General features: G+C 28.2%; 1 protein-coding gene, 1 non-coding gene and 1 pseudogene across 2 annotated transcripts in view; 1 reads left to right on the top strand and 2 right to left on the bottom strand.

Moving 5' to 3' along the window:
- LOC107846788 overlaps positions 1-7,863 on the bottom strand; it is a 16,317-nt gene extending 8,454 nt beyond the window's left edge. The window contains exon 1 of the mRNA XM_016691074.2: positions 7,786-7,863. Within this exon, the coding sequence (XP_016546560.2) occupies positions 7,786-7,863 (78 nt within the window). The remainder of the gene's footprint in view (positions 1-7,785) is intronic.
- On the bottom strand, positions 7,793-9,349 carry LOC107846787 (annotated as a pseudogene).
- A 2,587-nt stretch (positions 9,350-11,936) lies between these two features.
- On the top strand, positions 11,937-15,130 carry LOC107847415. The gene is made up of 4 exons (XR_007047089.1): positions 11,937-12,094; positions 12,189-12,258; positions 14,850-14,996; positions 15,100-15,130. It is a non-coding gene; the product is annotated as an uncharacterized LOC107847415 (transcript).
- The last annotated feature ends 52 nt before the right edge of the window (positions 15,131-15,182 follow it).

The following is a 15,182-nucleotide window of genomic DNA, read 5'->3' on the forward strand; positions in this document are numbered from 1 at the left end:
CCCCCCCCCCCCCCCCCCCCCCCCCCCGCCCAATCCCCTTTCTCCTTCTTCAAACCCACCATCTTCATTTTTATTAGATTTCATTAATTTTATAAGAAAAAAATGTGTATAAAGAATTTGATTGTTGATGCAAATTTTGATTTGAATAAACAAATAAATTTGGATGCTTGGTTTGAGTGCAAGCTTTGATTTGAAGTGGCAACTTGATTTTTATGGATTACGAAAATAAAGATAAAATTTAGATGTTTGGTTTAATCCATAAATTTGAATTTCGTACCCAGATTTGAATGTTTGATTTGAATTTCATAAGCTTTGTTTCGTAATTCATCTTTATGAATTTTGGGATGGGGTGCGGGCTGTCAGGGGCGGGGGTGGGGGTGGAAGAAGAAAAGGGGGGGGGGGGGGGGGGGCTTGAAGAAGAAAGGGGGGGGGGGGGGGGGGGCGAGAGGGGGAGGGGGAGTTTTTTTTTTTTAATATTGTATTATAAATAAATTAATGAGGCCACTTTTTTTTAAAATAAATTTTGATGTGGCGCAAGTATAATACACTCTCCGTGGTGAGAATGATGTTGTATTTTTAGGGTGGTATATAATCACTTCAAAAAGATTTAGTGGATAAATAATTATCCATAAAGTTTAAGTACTAAAGTAAGTTGTTGGGACAAGTTCAAATTTTTTTTGATGTATTATCTCATTATTTTATGATCACTATTCTTTTTCAACCTCTAAACATATAAAATAATGGCGGAATAGCGAAACATAATTTGAAAAAGTGGGAGTTGGAATATTTTTCTTCTTTTAATTTCTCACTTGTTGTCCAGTGTTCACATTGAAACCCCGATTAATCTGAATCATGCACTATTTAGAATAATGCTTCGAACAAGATTTTCTTCATATCCAAGACCTCTGGTTAAGAATATATGAAGCAGCCCCACTAGTGGCGGAGCCACAAATTTGATGAAGAGTGTGAATTTTTTCTCAGTTGCGTTAAGTGTATGTAAAATTAAATAAACACCCATAATAATTAACATTTAGCCTATATACACAACATAATTTTTCGACGAAAAATGTGCACCTGACCACCCTTTCATACAGGAGGCTCCGCCCATGTAATACCACAACCATGTTGATGAATCAGAATATTACATCTAAAGTGATATAGTATAAATTATAAAACTTAGCTACAATAATCTCTTTAACATCTTTATTTTTTTCAAAAGAATATGTATGATAAGGGCAAAAAGAAGAGTTATATCTCACCCTGAGAATTTTATTTGATTTTATGACATTGATAAAGTGTCATTTGGAATGTAACCTTTTTTTTTAAAAAAAACATAAATGTCTTTCAAATGTTTGTACTAGAACTAGAAAATGATGTTTGTGAGGTCATTTTCTTGGTACAAGAGGATTGGGAAGGACGTATTTTTGTTGTATTAATTATCGTATTTTTGATAAACGTATGCTACTAAATAACAGTGAATAATTATTGAAAATTTCTAAGTAGTCAACCTATTTTGAGACAAGTATCCTTCGATTTCGACTTTGTCAGAACTTTCGATAGCACAATCCAGATAACGATATGTTTTCTATGTTATTTATTCATTTTTAATCAAAAGTTTCATATTCAAGCATATACAAATGGTAAAAATATAATCGAAAACGTTGTCATGATAAATATACCTTGCAGTGCATGAATCAAATTTAATTGAGTCGTAATATAAATTGTTCCTATCATAGCTGGAAAACCGATAAAGAATACTCGAAATTTCATTACTGTATTTAACATATCGATTGAATTCATATTTCTCTACCATCATTCAAAAAAGAAAAAAATTACATCTACTTATTTTTGCAACAAAAAAAAAAAAGAAAGTAAACAAACTTAGAATTTGTGTCCACCAATAAAGTTAATCTGATCGAGGAAAAAGATTCGATAACAATTTCCAAAAAATGAATGTAAGCCACACATATAAGAAGCCATGTAGTCCGTTCATTTTTATTTATTCACCATATTAAAATTATATATAATATTTATTTAATTTAAAAAATTAATTCATAATTTATTCTTAGCATTAAATATAATTTATTATTTAATGTATTTTATAAAATATTAAATTTATTATATTCAAAGAAATATATGATAATATTAACCAATTATATACTGTTTTGCGTGATTTATACATGAAATTAATAATGCACAACTATTTGGAGTAGTTTTCCCTACTTGTTTCACACATCGAAAGATCCAAAACCACATGATTTTTATTATTAAAATAAAAACAATAGATCCAAGACCACATGATTTTTTTTATTAAAAATATTATATCCATTATTTAATTTATTTATTTTTAGATAAAAAGGAGAATATTTCTTTTGAAATTATATCCAGACTTTAGGATATGCACGTATGCGTGTTTTTTTTCTTACATTTTCTATTTTCCTGTTTTAATTGCATTTTGGTCCTTTCCTTATTGTTGTAGTATTTGATTAAGTATATTTAGTCTTTTCTTAATTAAAATATGCATTATTAATCACTTTATTTAGACAAATATATGATGTTTTCGAATATTTTTAAAATTAAATTACTCCTCAAATATAGATTAGCAATGCAAAATTAACTTAACATACTAATTAATAATTAAATGATTTAGCACTTAAATATTCATTAAACTTATGGGGCTTCAATGAGCCTTAGATGTAAAATAAATAGAGGAATCAAAAGGACATATATAAAATAACTAAAAATTAAATTGGCCTAATCAGAAATCACAAAGATCAAAATAATTTTTTTTTCGATATTTGAGGGACTAAATGTGATAATTTCTCCTTTATAGGTCCAACCTAACACACGTGAATTTGACTTTCATGCACTTAAATAACTACACGAAAGAATTTTAGTCACCAAAATATTTCTTCACATTACCTAACCAAAACATATACTATATGAAAAATATTATTCACGTAATTAAAGTGACATCAAATAGAATATTTAAGATTTGTTATGACAAATTTTAAACTTTTTCTTGAAGATCTGTTTATCTCATTTCTACTTTCTGCTTTAATTTCCACAAATGTAATATAAGTCATTAAGAATAATAATAACAACGTTATAATAATAAATAATTATTATAGTAACATAACAATTGTTATATGATGGATAAATTATAAAACTAGTACTCTGGTTATAAGAGACTATTGTATCAAAAAATAACTTTAATGATTTTCTTTTTGTCATTTTATAACGTGCTTAATTTGATTATTATTGCTAATACAGTTTTACACTGGATCTCGATATAAAGTGTAAATTGTAGATTTATTTGTTATTCGTACATTGTGAATATAAGATCAAAATTATAATTATTCACATATATAATAGATATTGAATTTTCTTATTACGAACATTCTAGTTGTGCTATTAATTAGGTCTTAATATTTCCTAGTTACGTTGGAAAGTAAAAAAATGCCAACTAGTGTTAATTTATGATACGGAAAAAAGTAAAAAAAAATTAAACATTTGATTGCCAATTGACATGAAATGATTGTGAATCATGCTATACTTTTTGGGGTACTTGAGTTTATAAGAAAACGACAAAATATATGATTACGATATGATGATTGAGATTTCTTCGATCTTAATTAAAGATTTTTGATAATAAAAAAGAAATATTTGTTGAGAATATCGCTTGAAGAATCTATGCTAGATTTTTGATAATAAAAAAGAAATATTTGTTGAGAATATCGCTTGAAGAATCTATGCTATACGTGAAACTAAATTTAGTCAAGGTTCAATGCAGATATCAAATGCCGATTAAAAAATTAAAATGTGAAACACAAACTTGTTGAAAACTAGACAATTTGGTCCTTTGTCTCTTTCTTTTCCTCACATATAGTCCCACCAAAACCTTAAAAAGCATCTTATCATATAATAATATAATAATAATCCTTTTAAGAATACCACACAATTATGAGCCTTTATTTATCAGGTATATATTCAGTATGAGACTTTTTTGTATATCTATTTTTTATATTTCAAATCTTCTTGATGAGAATTATGATATAGAATGAGTATTGAGTAGAATCTAAATTTTCTCATTTGTAAGTTTAAAGATCTTGATAAACACTTGAACGTCTATGTCTTTCATCTAAATTATAGAAAAAAATGTTCATGTCAAGAATGTTCCTTACCCATTGCATGCCACATTAGGCGTGATAAAGCAAAACGATTCTCATTACGAGCTTCTTCTTTTTAGCGCTCAATTGAACCTAAAATCTTCAATTAAAAACAGAAGGCAAAAGATATACTGTAGCTTAAATAATATTATATAAACAATATATTTGTGTCAAAACTTACAAATATATATAAATATTAAGTTTCGAACATAATTACTACTCTTGAAGTTAATCATTTTAAAATTTAACATCTATAAAATTAAAATCCTGATTCCGTCTTCACTTAATAATGAAATGATCTACAACTGTTCATAGTAACTCAATAAAGTCTATATCCCAAAAAGCTACTTATCAATGAGGAATTTGAGTTTTTTCTATTCTCCCCTCCCCTAACCTCACATGCCACAATCAAGGGCGGAACTGTCAAGAGCCAGAGATTCATTGAAATATTCTTCAGTATAAAATTATATTATTTATATATAATTAAATTATTTTTTACGTAATATAGTAAATATTGAAGTATTTCTTTTTACTTTTTAAATTTCATAGAAATTTTAGCTTCGCCATTCATCATATCACCCACCTACCCCACTCTAACAACCCCTAGAAGTTTCCCATTATTGCACTATTTAATGAGCATAACCATATTATCGGCCTATAAAATCGGATCTGAATAATAAAATAATATGATATTATCTGCCAAATCCTTACAACAAATCTTAAAGGGATTATAGTAATTATTTATTCAAAGTCACAAACTTATTGTGTTTTATTATTTAAAAATTTAAAGAAGATAGATCATGTTCTTTCTGCTGATAATTTTTTATACACTTCAATAGTCACATATGCATTTCCTTTTTAATATTCTTGAAAAGTATACTCCTCACGTCTTATTTTAGTTCGCCATTTATTATAAATATATATTGCAAATTACTTATCTATTTATTAAAATAAAATAAATAAATTACTTTTTTTTGGTTTCTCCCTATAGTTAACATTCTTTAGAAGCCTAAATAGATCTTTTAAGTTCCAAATTTATTCATATGCATGCCCTATGTTATTCCATTATTGTGAGCATATTTTTCATAAATAATCTTAATATCCATCAGTATGAATAAAAAGTAAATTAATATACTAAAATTAACCATCTTATTTACTATTTTCTTCGTTTCAGATTATCCATCCCAAATTTTTTAATTTGATTTCTCATTTTACTTGTCTTTTTTTCATTAATCAAGAAGAGATAATTTTTTTTTCAGATTTTACCCTTTGCATTAATTACTTTTTTTTTTCAAATTAAAATGTAAACATTATTTAATAGGGGTACTATGGTAAACTAATCGTATTATTAATTATTTTTTTTAATCAATATGTCATCTCAAGTTGAGACGGAAAATTATTTCCTAAATATCGTATAAAATGAAAAGTGACCAATTAAAATAGAACGAAAGTGGTCCTAGCATATTTCTTTTCATCTATCTGATAATTATACTGGAGAAAAACAATAAATATTTTGTAAAACTGATTGAGATATGCGTAAACTCATCTGAATATAATAATTAATTCAAAAAGACTTCAATAGTGGGGACATGCCAATTGGTCAAATAATACGATAACTCGAATTGCATATGAATGAGTCAGAAGCCATTTTTTAGTTGTCTAGTTGGCCATCCCTATTTTGGAATCACTTAATATATGGTTTGTTTTTATATTTATATATTCAATAATGTAATATAATGGAGAATATTTTCTTTTTTTGCCCATGATTTCCAAGGTGCATGATAGATAAATTAATGGTTGATTAAGACATAGCAATTTGCAGCATATAATTAATTAAGATCAGATCTTTTTGGTCACATAGACTTCTTTATTCCTATTATTAATTAGTAATTAGAGTAATTAATAATTTGATTCTCACTACAACTCAAATGAGGAGGAGAGTTCTTTTTTTCTTTAAAGTTTTTTTATTTATATAAAAGATCAAAGATGAATTCAAGATTTGAATATACTCAATTTATTTGAATTCACTATTTTTGATCTTAAATATAAATTCATGTGTAAAGATTTACTAAACTTGAAACAAATAATAGGTCAGAATTAAATACAATGAGTTCAATACTAAAAACTTTAACGATTGAATTCATAAATTTTAAATCCACTTTCTGATTCTCATATTTTAACTCTTACGCAAGAGATTTTCTTTTTATTTTTATGGAATAAGATATTTCATCTAAGATAGTAGCGCCTGACCTTTACCTTAAAATTTTTTATTTTAAGACTTAGGTCCAACAAGGATTCACGAAGATCAAATCCGATAAAAATAACTGATAATATTTTGAGTTTTTTAATTAATCAGTTAAAACTTTAATATTTTTTGAATTTTTGGTGACATTATTTATAGAAATATACTATAGTTTGTGCCTAACATATTGAAATATGTTTTAACTCGCAACTTAAGCGTTGGATCAGCCACTGTTTAGGAGGGGATTAGGGACACGTTTTCTTTGTTGTATACTTGATTAACGTTTGTTTAATTTGTAATAATAATAATTCGGTCATTTTCGAATTGAAAATTAACATTTGTTTTCGTGTGGACCATTTACCACTTAATAATAATAATGTGAAATTCCATTGAGAACCCTCACCTACCATGGGTAAGTTAAAAAAAATTAGTCAATCCATAATTTATTCTTTCCTGTCTATTTTACTCTTGTTGTAGTATTTAACTATTTATTAATTACACAGTGCATTTCTTCAGACATAACATTTATTATGTTTAAAGAGTGATGTTATAAAATAACGCTTATTATTTTGTTGTTTCTTAACTTGTGTGTCAAATTAATAGTTGATAAGTATTATTGAATGGGTGAAGTAATGTCTATTGCTGTGTTTATTTTGTATCTTTCTGATTGATTGTCATGTTTACTTGCAATCATGCTTCATATACTTCTCTTTTAAGTTGATAATTTATCAGAAATAATTTCTCTATATCATAAACTATTGAGATTTTGAATTATTTGAATACATATTGCATGAAGTAGTTCATACAAATTTGTTATCAGAAGTAACAAGATTACTTTGGTAAGGATTAACACTTTATTTTTATTTTTATGATCGATGATTATAGAAGCTTCTTTACGAGATAATAATAAAGTATGTTTTTCTTGTGAGATAATATTGAGTTTGTTATTATTACTATTTTAGCATGACAACTTTTATAAATAGGTAATAAAAATGGAATGGATTAAAAAAATTCACTTGTATTTGACCATCCCAATAAGTTCTTGAAATGTATGATGAAAGGAGTCAAAGGACTAAAAAATTAAGAAGTAATAATTCTATATTTGTGAATTGTCAATTGGTAGTCATTATTATGGAATATTATTGCAAGAAATTTTGAAATACCTTAATCTTGAAGTTAGAAAAAACTTTGAACATCATACATATCCAATGTACAAGGGCCTGGTAAAAACACTTTTTAGGAGTTGGAAACTGATTTTATTAAATGGAAAAGGATCAAAAATATTCTTGAATTATTTGAAATGGATTAAAAATATCTCTCGTTATTTTCTTGGCTAAAAAATATCCCTTCGTTAAATATTTAGCTCAAAAATACCCTTTCCTCTAACGGAATTCCACCAAGCATGCCACCTTTGCAAAAAAGGCTACATGGACATGCCACATCATCGTCCATGTGTAAAATCCCCTCTTTAATTTCATCAGGTCAATTTGAAACCCGATCTGACCCAAAAAAATAAATAAAATGAATCCAAAAATAAAACAAAAAAGGCAAAAGATTCAAATAATTAATGGACATGAATCCATGATTAACCAGAAGAAACCTGACAACAAGAACATCAAATAATAATGAATACTCCTACCAAACACACAACTATTAATCAAACTAGTAACTCCACTGGCAAAGCTTCCACCGACAGTATTCGTAGTTAAGATCAAAACAGTCCAATCATTCTCAATGTTAATTCCAGCTCCAGTATGTTTGGAATTGTTAAGGTATCTCACATGCTGAGACAGAGTATAGTTGGTGATCACGAGGGTCGCAATGCGATCGTGGACACAAATAGGGAGGGTAACACCTTCGATTGTCGTGTTAATGTCTATGTCGTATTTGTCTAAGAGTTTGGGGTACTAAGCAAATTGAGATGTTGGAGCGGGAGTAATGCCGCCCCTGGGGCATGGACATGTTCTATCTCGTCTGCGATTTCATCGGCTAGGCAATCTGTCTTGTCGTGCTTTGTTAGAGGTGGGGTAAGTTGTGGGATTGCTAGTAACTGTTGATACCTGAAAGGACATGATCTTCATCATCTGCAATATCATGTCAATATTTTATAAGATGCAGCAGAAAGTGTTGGAGGAATATTGGATAAATTTTTGTCTCAATAATTTATCAAGTATATATAATTTATCAAGATTCAAATCTTTCTTTAATTAGTAGAAAGATCCGGATTTTTTTTCCTTTTTATTTTATTTTTGGATCGATTTTTTTTGCTTTGGATCGGGTTGGGTTTCAAATTGAGCTGATGAAATTAAAGAGGGGATTTAATATGTAGACGATGATGTGGCATGTCCACGTGACTCTTTTTACTGGGTGGCATGCTTGGTGGAATTTTGCTAGAGGAAGGGGTATTTTTGAGTTAAATATTTAACGGAGGGATACTTTTGAACCAAAAACTAACGAGGGATATTTTTGATCCATTTCAAATAATTCAGGGGTATTTTTGACCCTTTTCCGTTTTATAAATAAGTAATAATATATTTGGAAAGTAGTGTAGAAAATGATAAACTAAGGAGTTCATGTATATTTAGTAAAAAAAAGTATTGATAGCGGTTATTTATAGAAAAGATGAATTTTGAAAAGTATGTTTATATAAAAAGGACAAATGACAAAAATAGAATAGAGAAAATAATTTGGAGTTATTTTTTCATAAAGAGTGTTTTGGGAAGTATAAAAAATATTACTGACAAAATATTAAATATGGTATTTATCAAAACAAGTAATGACATAGAGTTATATCTTATAAGTTAAAAATTATTATAAATTAGCTTGATCAATCTGTAGAAATTCCCAAATACATTAAAAACTCATCCAAAACTCATTTGAATTAAATCAAAAAATGATGATTACATTCAGAATCGTTTAGGCATATACTATTTGACATTGATCAACTTCCTTGTTTGGATGATTGCTATATGATATTTTACAATGTATAGTATTATGTTTGTATTATTTTGATGAATATATCGTTGGATAGGTCGCAGCGTGTTCGGTCGTTACATAATGTAATACATCAATAATTTAAAGGATAAACTTATAAGAAAAGTAGGATATATAATAGAGCCATTATTAAAAAGGATAGGATAAAAGATAAATTAAAAATCTTAGATAAGTAGCAAAGCTGCAGAGAGGAAATGGAAAAAAAAAAATAACAACACGATCATATTAAATCAGTCATTACATAAATGAGACTTATTATCGTTACATAAGGATGAATTTAACGATATAATATAATAAAATAATAAAATATATGTAATGATTAAAATGAATATTATATTAAGATTAAACAACACAATAAATAACAACCAATAAAACAAGCTCTTAGTCAAAAGATAAAAAGAAAGAAAGAAAGGGAACACATTTCCTATTTTGGTATTACTTAATACACAATGCATTAAATTGTATAATTGTCTATTCATTGAAATTCATTATTAGGTGAACCATGGTCATTATTGTCCTTTTTCCCCTTCACAATGATGAATTCTAGATTGAAAATTCTCACCTACCACAAAGTAAGTAGCTAAAGAGATCAAAACTTCAATATGCCTGTGATCAAATGGAAATTCATAATGTATTTTAACCACCTAAAGTAGCTATAAGTTGTGTCACTTGGACACTCTTTTGCACCCGTTCTGACGCGTTGGTTGCACTTGCTGTCAAAGTGACACAATTTATAATTACTTTAGGTGTTTAAAATGAACAAAGTTCACTTTAGGTGATAAAATGAAAGATCGTGCCAAGTTAAGAGGCTTGTCAATGTGTTTGGCCAAATACCTAGAGTAACTTGTTACGTTGAGTGTAAGTGCTCGTAAATCTGCACTAGCCAAGCTATGTTTGATGAGCTCGACCGAAAAAAACATGCACGAGTTTTCATCCGTGAACCTCCATTGAAAATATCATATGCTGAACCACCTCAACCATCCTTACGAGATATTCTCTATCAATAATTTCTCTTTACTATGAAAATTGTCATAAAATAGTCATGAATTAATGAGACATGCAATATAATGTGCAATATTGTTTCATGATTCAATAATTAGTAGTAGTAATTTTTTGAATCTAATCACAACTCAAATAACTTATTAAGTTTACTTTTATAAGATTTTAACCAAATCTGGAATTCTTTGGACATAAGAAAGACCTTAACTTAAGTTAACAATATATACAAACATTATCATAAACCACTTAAACAAGCATTTGAAATGGTACTACTAGCTAGATATTAACACCTTGATTTTATTTGAATAATAATTATCAGAAAATTGTTATAAAGAAATCAAAATAACGGGGAGAAATGTAATATCGTAAATCACATATAAGGTCGACATTATGAAGTAAAATTTAAAGAAAAAACTTATAAAATACCTTATGAAATATTCCATTACTTAAACAAACTTTGTCATAGTAATTTGTTTTTAATATCTCAATGGATGATTAAATTGAAGGTGTCATTAGGCAAATACTTACTGTAATTGAAATCATAACTTAAAGTTTAAAATCAAACTTTTTGCAAAATGTGAGACTTCAAATCATTATCTGTTATCGCAGCTAAAGTTATGCTTATCTCAAATTCAAACGTTAAATTTGCGTTCAAATACTATGGTCAAACGCTTACTAAGTGTAATTCAATCAAGATTTTAATAACTTTGCCTTTTTTCTTTTGTGAAATATTGTCTTAACTGAATGATAAAGTAGTAATTAAGTTATATTATATAATATGAACACCTTTTACCAATTCAATAAAAGGGAAAAATAATAAAAGACTAGCTATAAACTACATAATGATTAGCAAGAAATCAGGAATATATTTTGCAAGGAAAGAAATTGAATTATTAACCAAAATTTTATATAACAATATAAAATATGGACTTAAATCTTAATGATTAATAAGAAATCAAGAATATATTTTCCAACAAAGAAAGAAATTGATTTTTTAACCAACTTTATTTAACACTATAAAATATGGTTATAAATTAAATTTGAGGATAATCTTAATTTGTTTGACCATAAATTTTGAAATTGAAAACTTCATAATTTGAGTTTTTAAGTTTTCTTTAGACATGTATTTTACTTCGAAAATATTTAAATTTTTTTGAGTGAAAATCCCAAAAATTCAAAAAAATGAGATCAGATTTTTAAATCTGATCAAATTTAATGACCAAACAAATATTTGACGATAAATTTTCAAAATTTAGAGTCAAACGCTAACTAACTTTTCATAAAAAGGAATGAAATTAAATTCTCAACAAATCTTTACACATCATAAAATTGAATTAAATTAAATATATGGTCACTTTCAGTAAATAAATAAATTTTCAGGATATAACTTCAAATCTTAAAAAGCCTCCTAATCATATATACTATTCATATCCACCAACCATTTTGTCCACTTTGAAGGGCAATATAGTCATTTCGTTAAGCATACTAAAAATCTCCTAAAATATAGGGGCTTAAAATACAATATACAAAAAATATAAGGATCAATCATGTAATGAAAGTGTATATAAATACCCAACTTGCTTACCCTTTTCAATAGCTCACAAGGATTCTGCGTAACATTATCTTTTTATAGCTTATTGTATACTCTTTGTCCTCCAAATTTCTAGGGTTTCTTACCGAATAATTTTCTGTAAGTATAATTTATTGTATTGTTGTTGATGATGAATTATTTGTTGTTTCGTTGATGATGATTATTTGTTGATTTGATTTTTTTTTTTGTGTAGATTTGAGAACGTGATTTGGGAGTAAAACAATTGGATTTGGAATCGGAACAAATTTCAATTATTTAATATTGTAAGTATGATGCTCTTGTTTTTGTTTCATAATGCATGATGAATGTTGTCTATGTGAGATTAGATCGGAAAAAATTGGAGAAAAAATCGAGTTTGGGGAAACGAATTTGAATTTTTTTAATATTGTAAGTATGATGCTATTGTTTTTGTTTCGTAATGAATGTTGAATGTTTTCTACGTGAGATTAGATCGGAAAAAATTGGAGAAAAAATCGAGTTTGGGGAAACAAAGTTGAATTTTGTTAATATTGTAAGTATGACGCTCTTGTTTTTGTTTCGTAATGAATGTTGAATATTGTCTATGTGTTTCTTTGTGAGACTAAATCGTGATTGTTGGAGGAAAGAATCGGGTATGAAAAAGGTTGTGATTTGGGAGTAAAATAATCGGAATTGGAATCGGAACAAATTTCAATTATTTAATATTGTAAGTAGGATGCTCCTTGTTTTGTTTGTTTCATCAGGAATGTTTGTTTAGTGTTGGTGATTTAAGTTGAATGTTGGAATTTAGGCTGTTTTGTTTGTTGTTTTTCTGCTCTTTTGGATAGGATTTGTGGTGAATGTTGTTGTTGTTGATATGATTAGATTTTTTGTGTTTAATTATTCAGAAATTTGTCTTCATGAAGACAAATCTATATTTGATTCAATTTGTTTGCCGTACTTTTCTTTAAAAAATGCATTTAAAACCGCTTGTTGTGCGTGGTATAAGAGCACAAGATCAAAGAGTACATCTAACTATCATAGTTTAAGATTAGAGAGATTCAATTCTTTATTATTAAATTTTGTGCCAAATCAAAATTAGATGATTATTTTTTTTATCAACTCTTTAATTTCAATTGTTTATGTGACATATTAAAACACAAGATTACTTTGATGAATTTTTTACATGTCTTTTAATTTAAGATCACAAGATTCGAAAAGTTTCTTTATTTTTTAAACTTCATACTAGATCAAAATCGGACCAACAAATTGAAACGTGGGAGTAATTGTTTATGATGGAAGTAGAGACATCATTATTTTCCCATCATTTACTGATTGGTTTTAAAGAAATCATTGCTGTTGTTTCTTTCCTGAAGACCCTCTGAAAAGATTGCTATGATTTGTCTTGTTTTATGGTGAAAGTTGTTGATATGATTAGCTTTTGGTGTACTACAATAGTTTTGGGAGTTATTATGATTGTATAAATTTTAAGACGTGTGATCGGAATAATTGTATAGTAAAGGTCATTTTTTGAAAGTAAAATCACCATATTCAGCAATTAAAACTAGATTATACTAAAGTACCTACTACTAAAATCATAGTCAGATAAAGCTTTTTCACCCTCTAAATTAGTTTGGGATTTGAGATATGGCCTTTTTCTTTTGTTCTTTTCTCTTTTTTCATGAAAGATTTTTTCTTTATGAAATTTAGCTACAATTGTTTATTTGGAGGCATTCCAAGGATTTATGTTTCTAGCTAAACAGTAGGACCCACCTTGGCAGCTTTACTTGACCTCCTTCCCCCATTTATACTTATGTGTAAGAATCCATCTTTTTGAATAAATTTTTTATATATATAATTCCAAAAGTTTCCACTTTACATGATTACATGAGTCATTTTGGAGAACTACTTTAACCAAAAGCTTCTGTCTGTTTTCCATATTTTAAAATTCTAATTTTATTATATTGATATAATTTTTGAAAAGGCTCTCTTTTAATCTTGTTGTCTAACCTTAATTGAGCATTTGTTTCACTGTATTTGAACTAGTAACTTGTAATTGTTAGCTGTGGATGCATTTCATGATAATTAATTGTACATGAATCAACATTTTCATCACTTGAAATAAAAGAGTAAAAAAAATGAAAAAGAGGATTTATAGGTATTATAAGGGATTGGTACAGCAATGGATGAAAATATTATGGTCTTGGGTCATAGTTTCTCCAGCTCCTATTTAATGGGTGTATGTCTGTTAGATCATGATCAGGGGCGGAGCCAAGCCTTCTTTAGAGGGTTCGGACGAACCCCCTTCGACGGAAAAAATATACTATTTATACATGATTAAAATTATTTTTATGTAGTTATAGTAGGTGTTGAACCCTCTTCGACTAAGTTTTCTTTGAATATTGAACCCCCTTAGTTGAAATTCTGGCTCCGCCTCTGATCATGATATGCAGCATGGAGTTTAGCTCTGATTTTTGTAATAATATCTGAATCTGTAACATTCACATGGTTTTTTTAAGGATAGTTGACACAAAAGGGTTGTTAAATTGTTTTCTCTAGGTATTTTCTGAGCCTATAGTTGTTTTTCCTTTTGCACTTTATATTGCATATGATTTGTTGGCTGCTAAATGTTATATCACCGATCTGTTAACTGGACTGTGTCTATTTTTATTGATCATTCGTCAATTTCAATTATCTCGTAAGAAACCTTCCCCATCCAGAAGTTTTATGTAATCTACTGATGGTATATTTGTTATCTAGACCTTTATAAAACATCAGTTATATTTTTCACTCTGTTAGAATTCTATGGCTGTTATATGCAGTTCCTTTTGCGATTTCAGATTTCTTATTTTGGTGCATGCACTGGATCTGACTTGCAAGTGTTTGGCTTGTACAGGTGAATGATCTAATGGAGTCAAAAGGTGGTAAAAAGAAGTCTAGTAGTAGTAGTTCCTTATTTTACGAAGCTCCCCTCGGCTACAGCATTGAAGACGTTCGACCAAACGGAGGAGTGAAGAAGTTCAGATCTGCTGCTTACTCCAACGTAAGTATCTGGATCTCATTTGTCTTAAATCTCCACGAGTCACTGAGATGCGAGTTGAGGATGTCGTAACTGACACTTCTATTTTTTCAACCTTTGTATGCAGTGCGCGCGCAAACCATCCTGATATTCCCTAATCTTCCATCGTTTAAGGCGTCAATAGACGCAGCTGAAAAAAAAACAAAAAAA

Source organism: Capsicum annuum, chromosome 11 (genome assembly GCF_002878395.1).
Source record: "Capsicum annuum cultivar UCD-10X-F1 chromosome 11, UCD10Xv1.1, whole genome shotgun sequence".
Classification (NCBI taxonomy): Eukaryota; Viridiplantae; Streptophyta; class Magnoliopsida; order Solanales; family Solanaceae; genus Capsicum; species Capsicum annuum.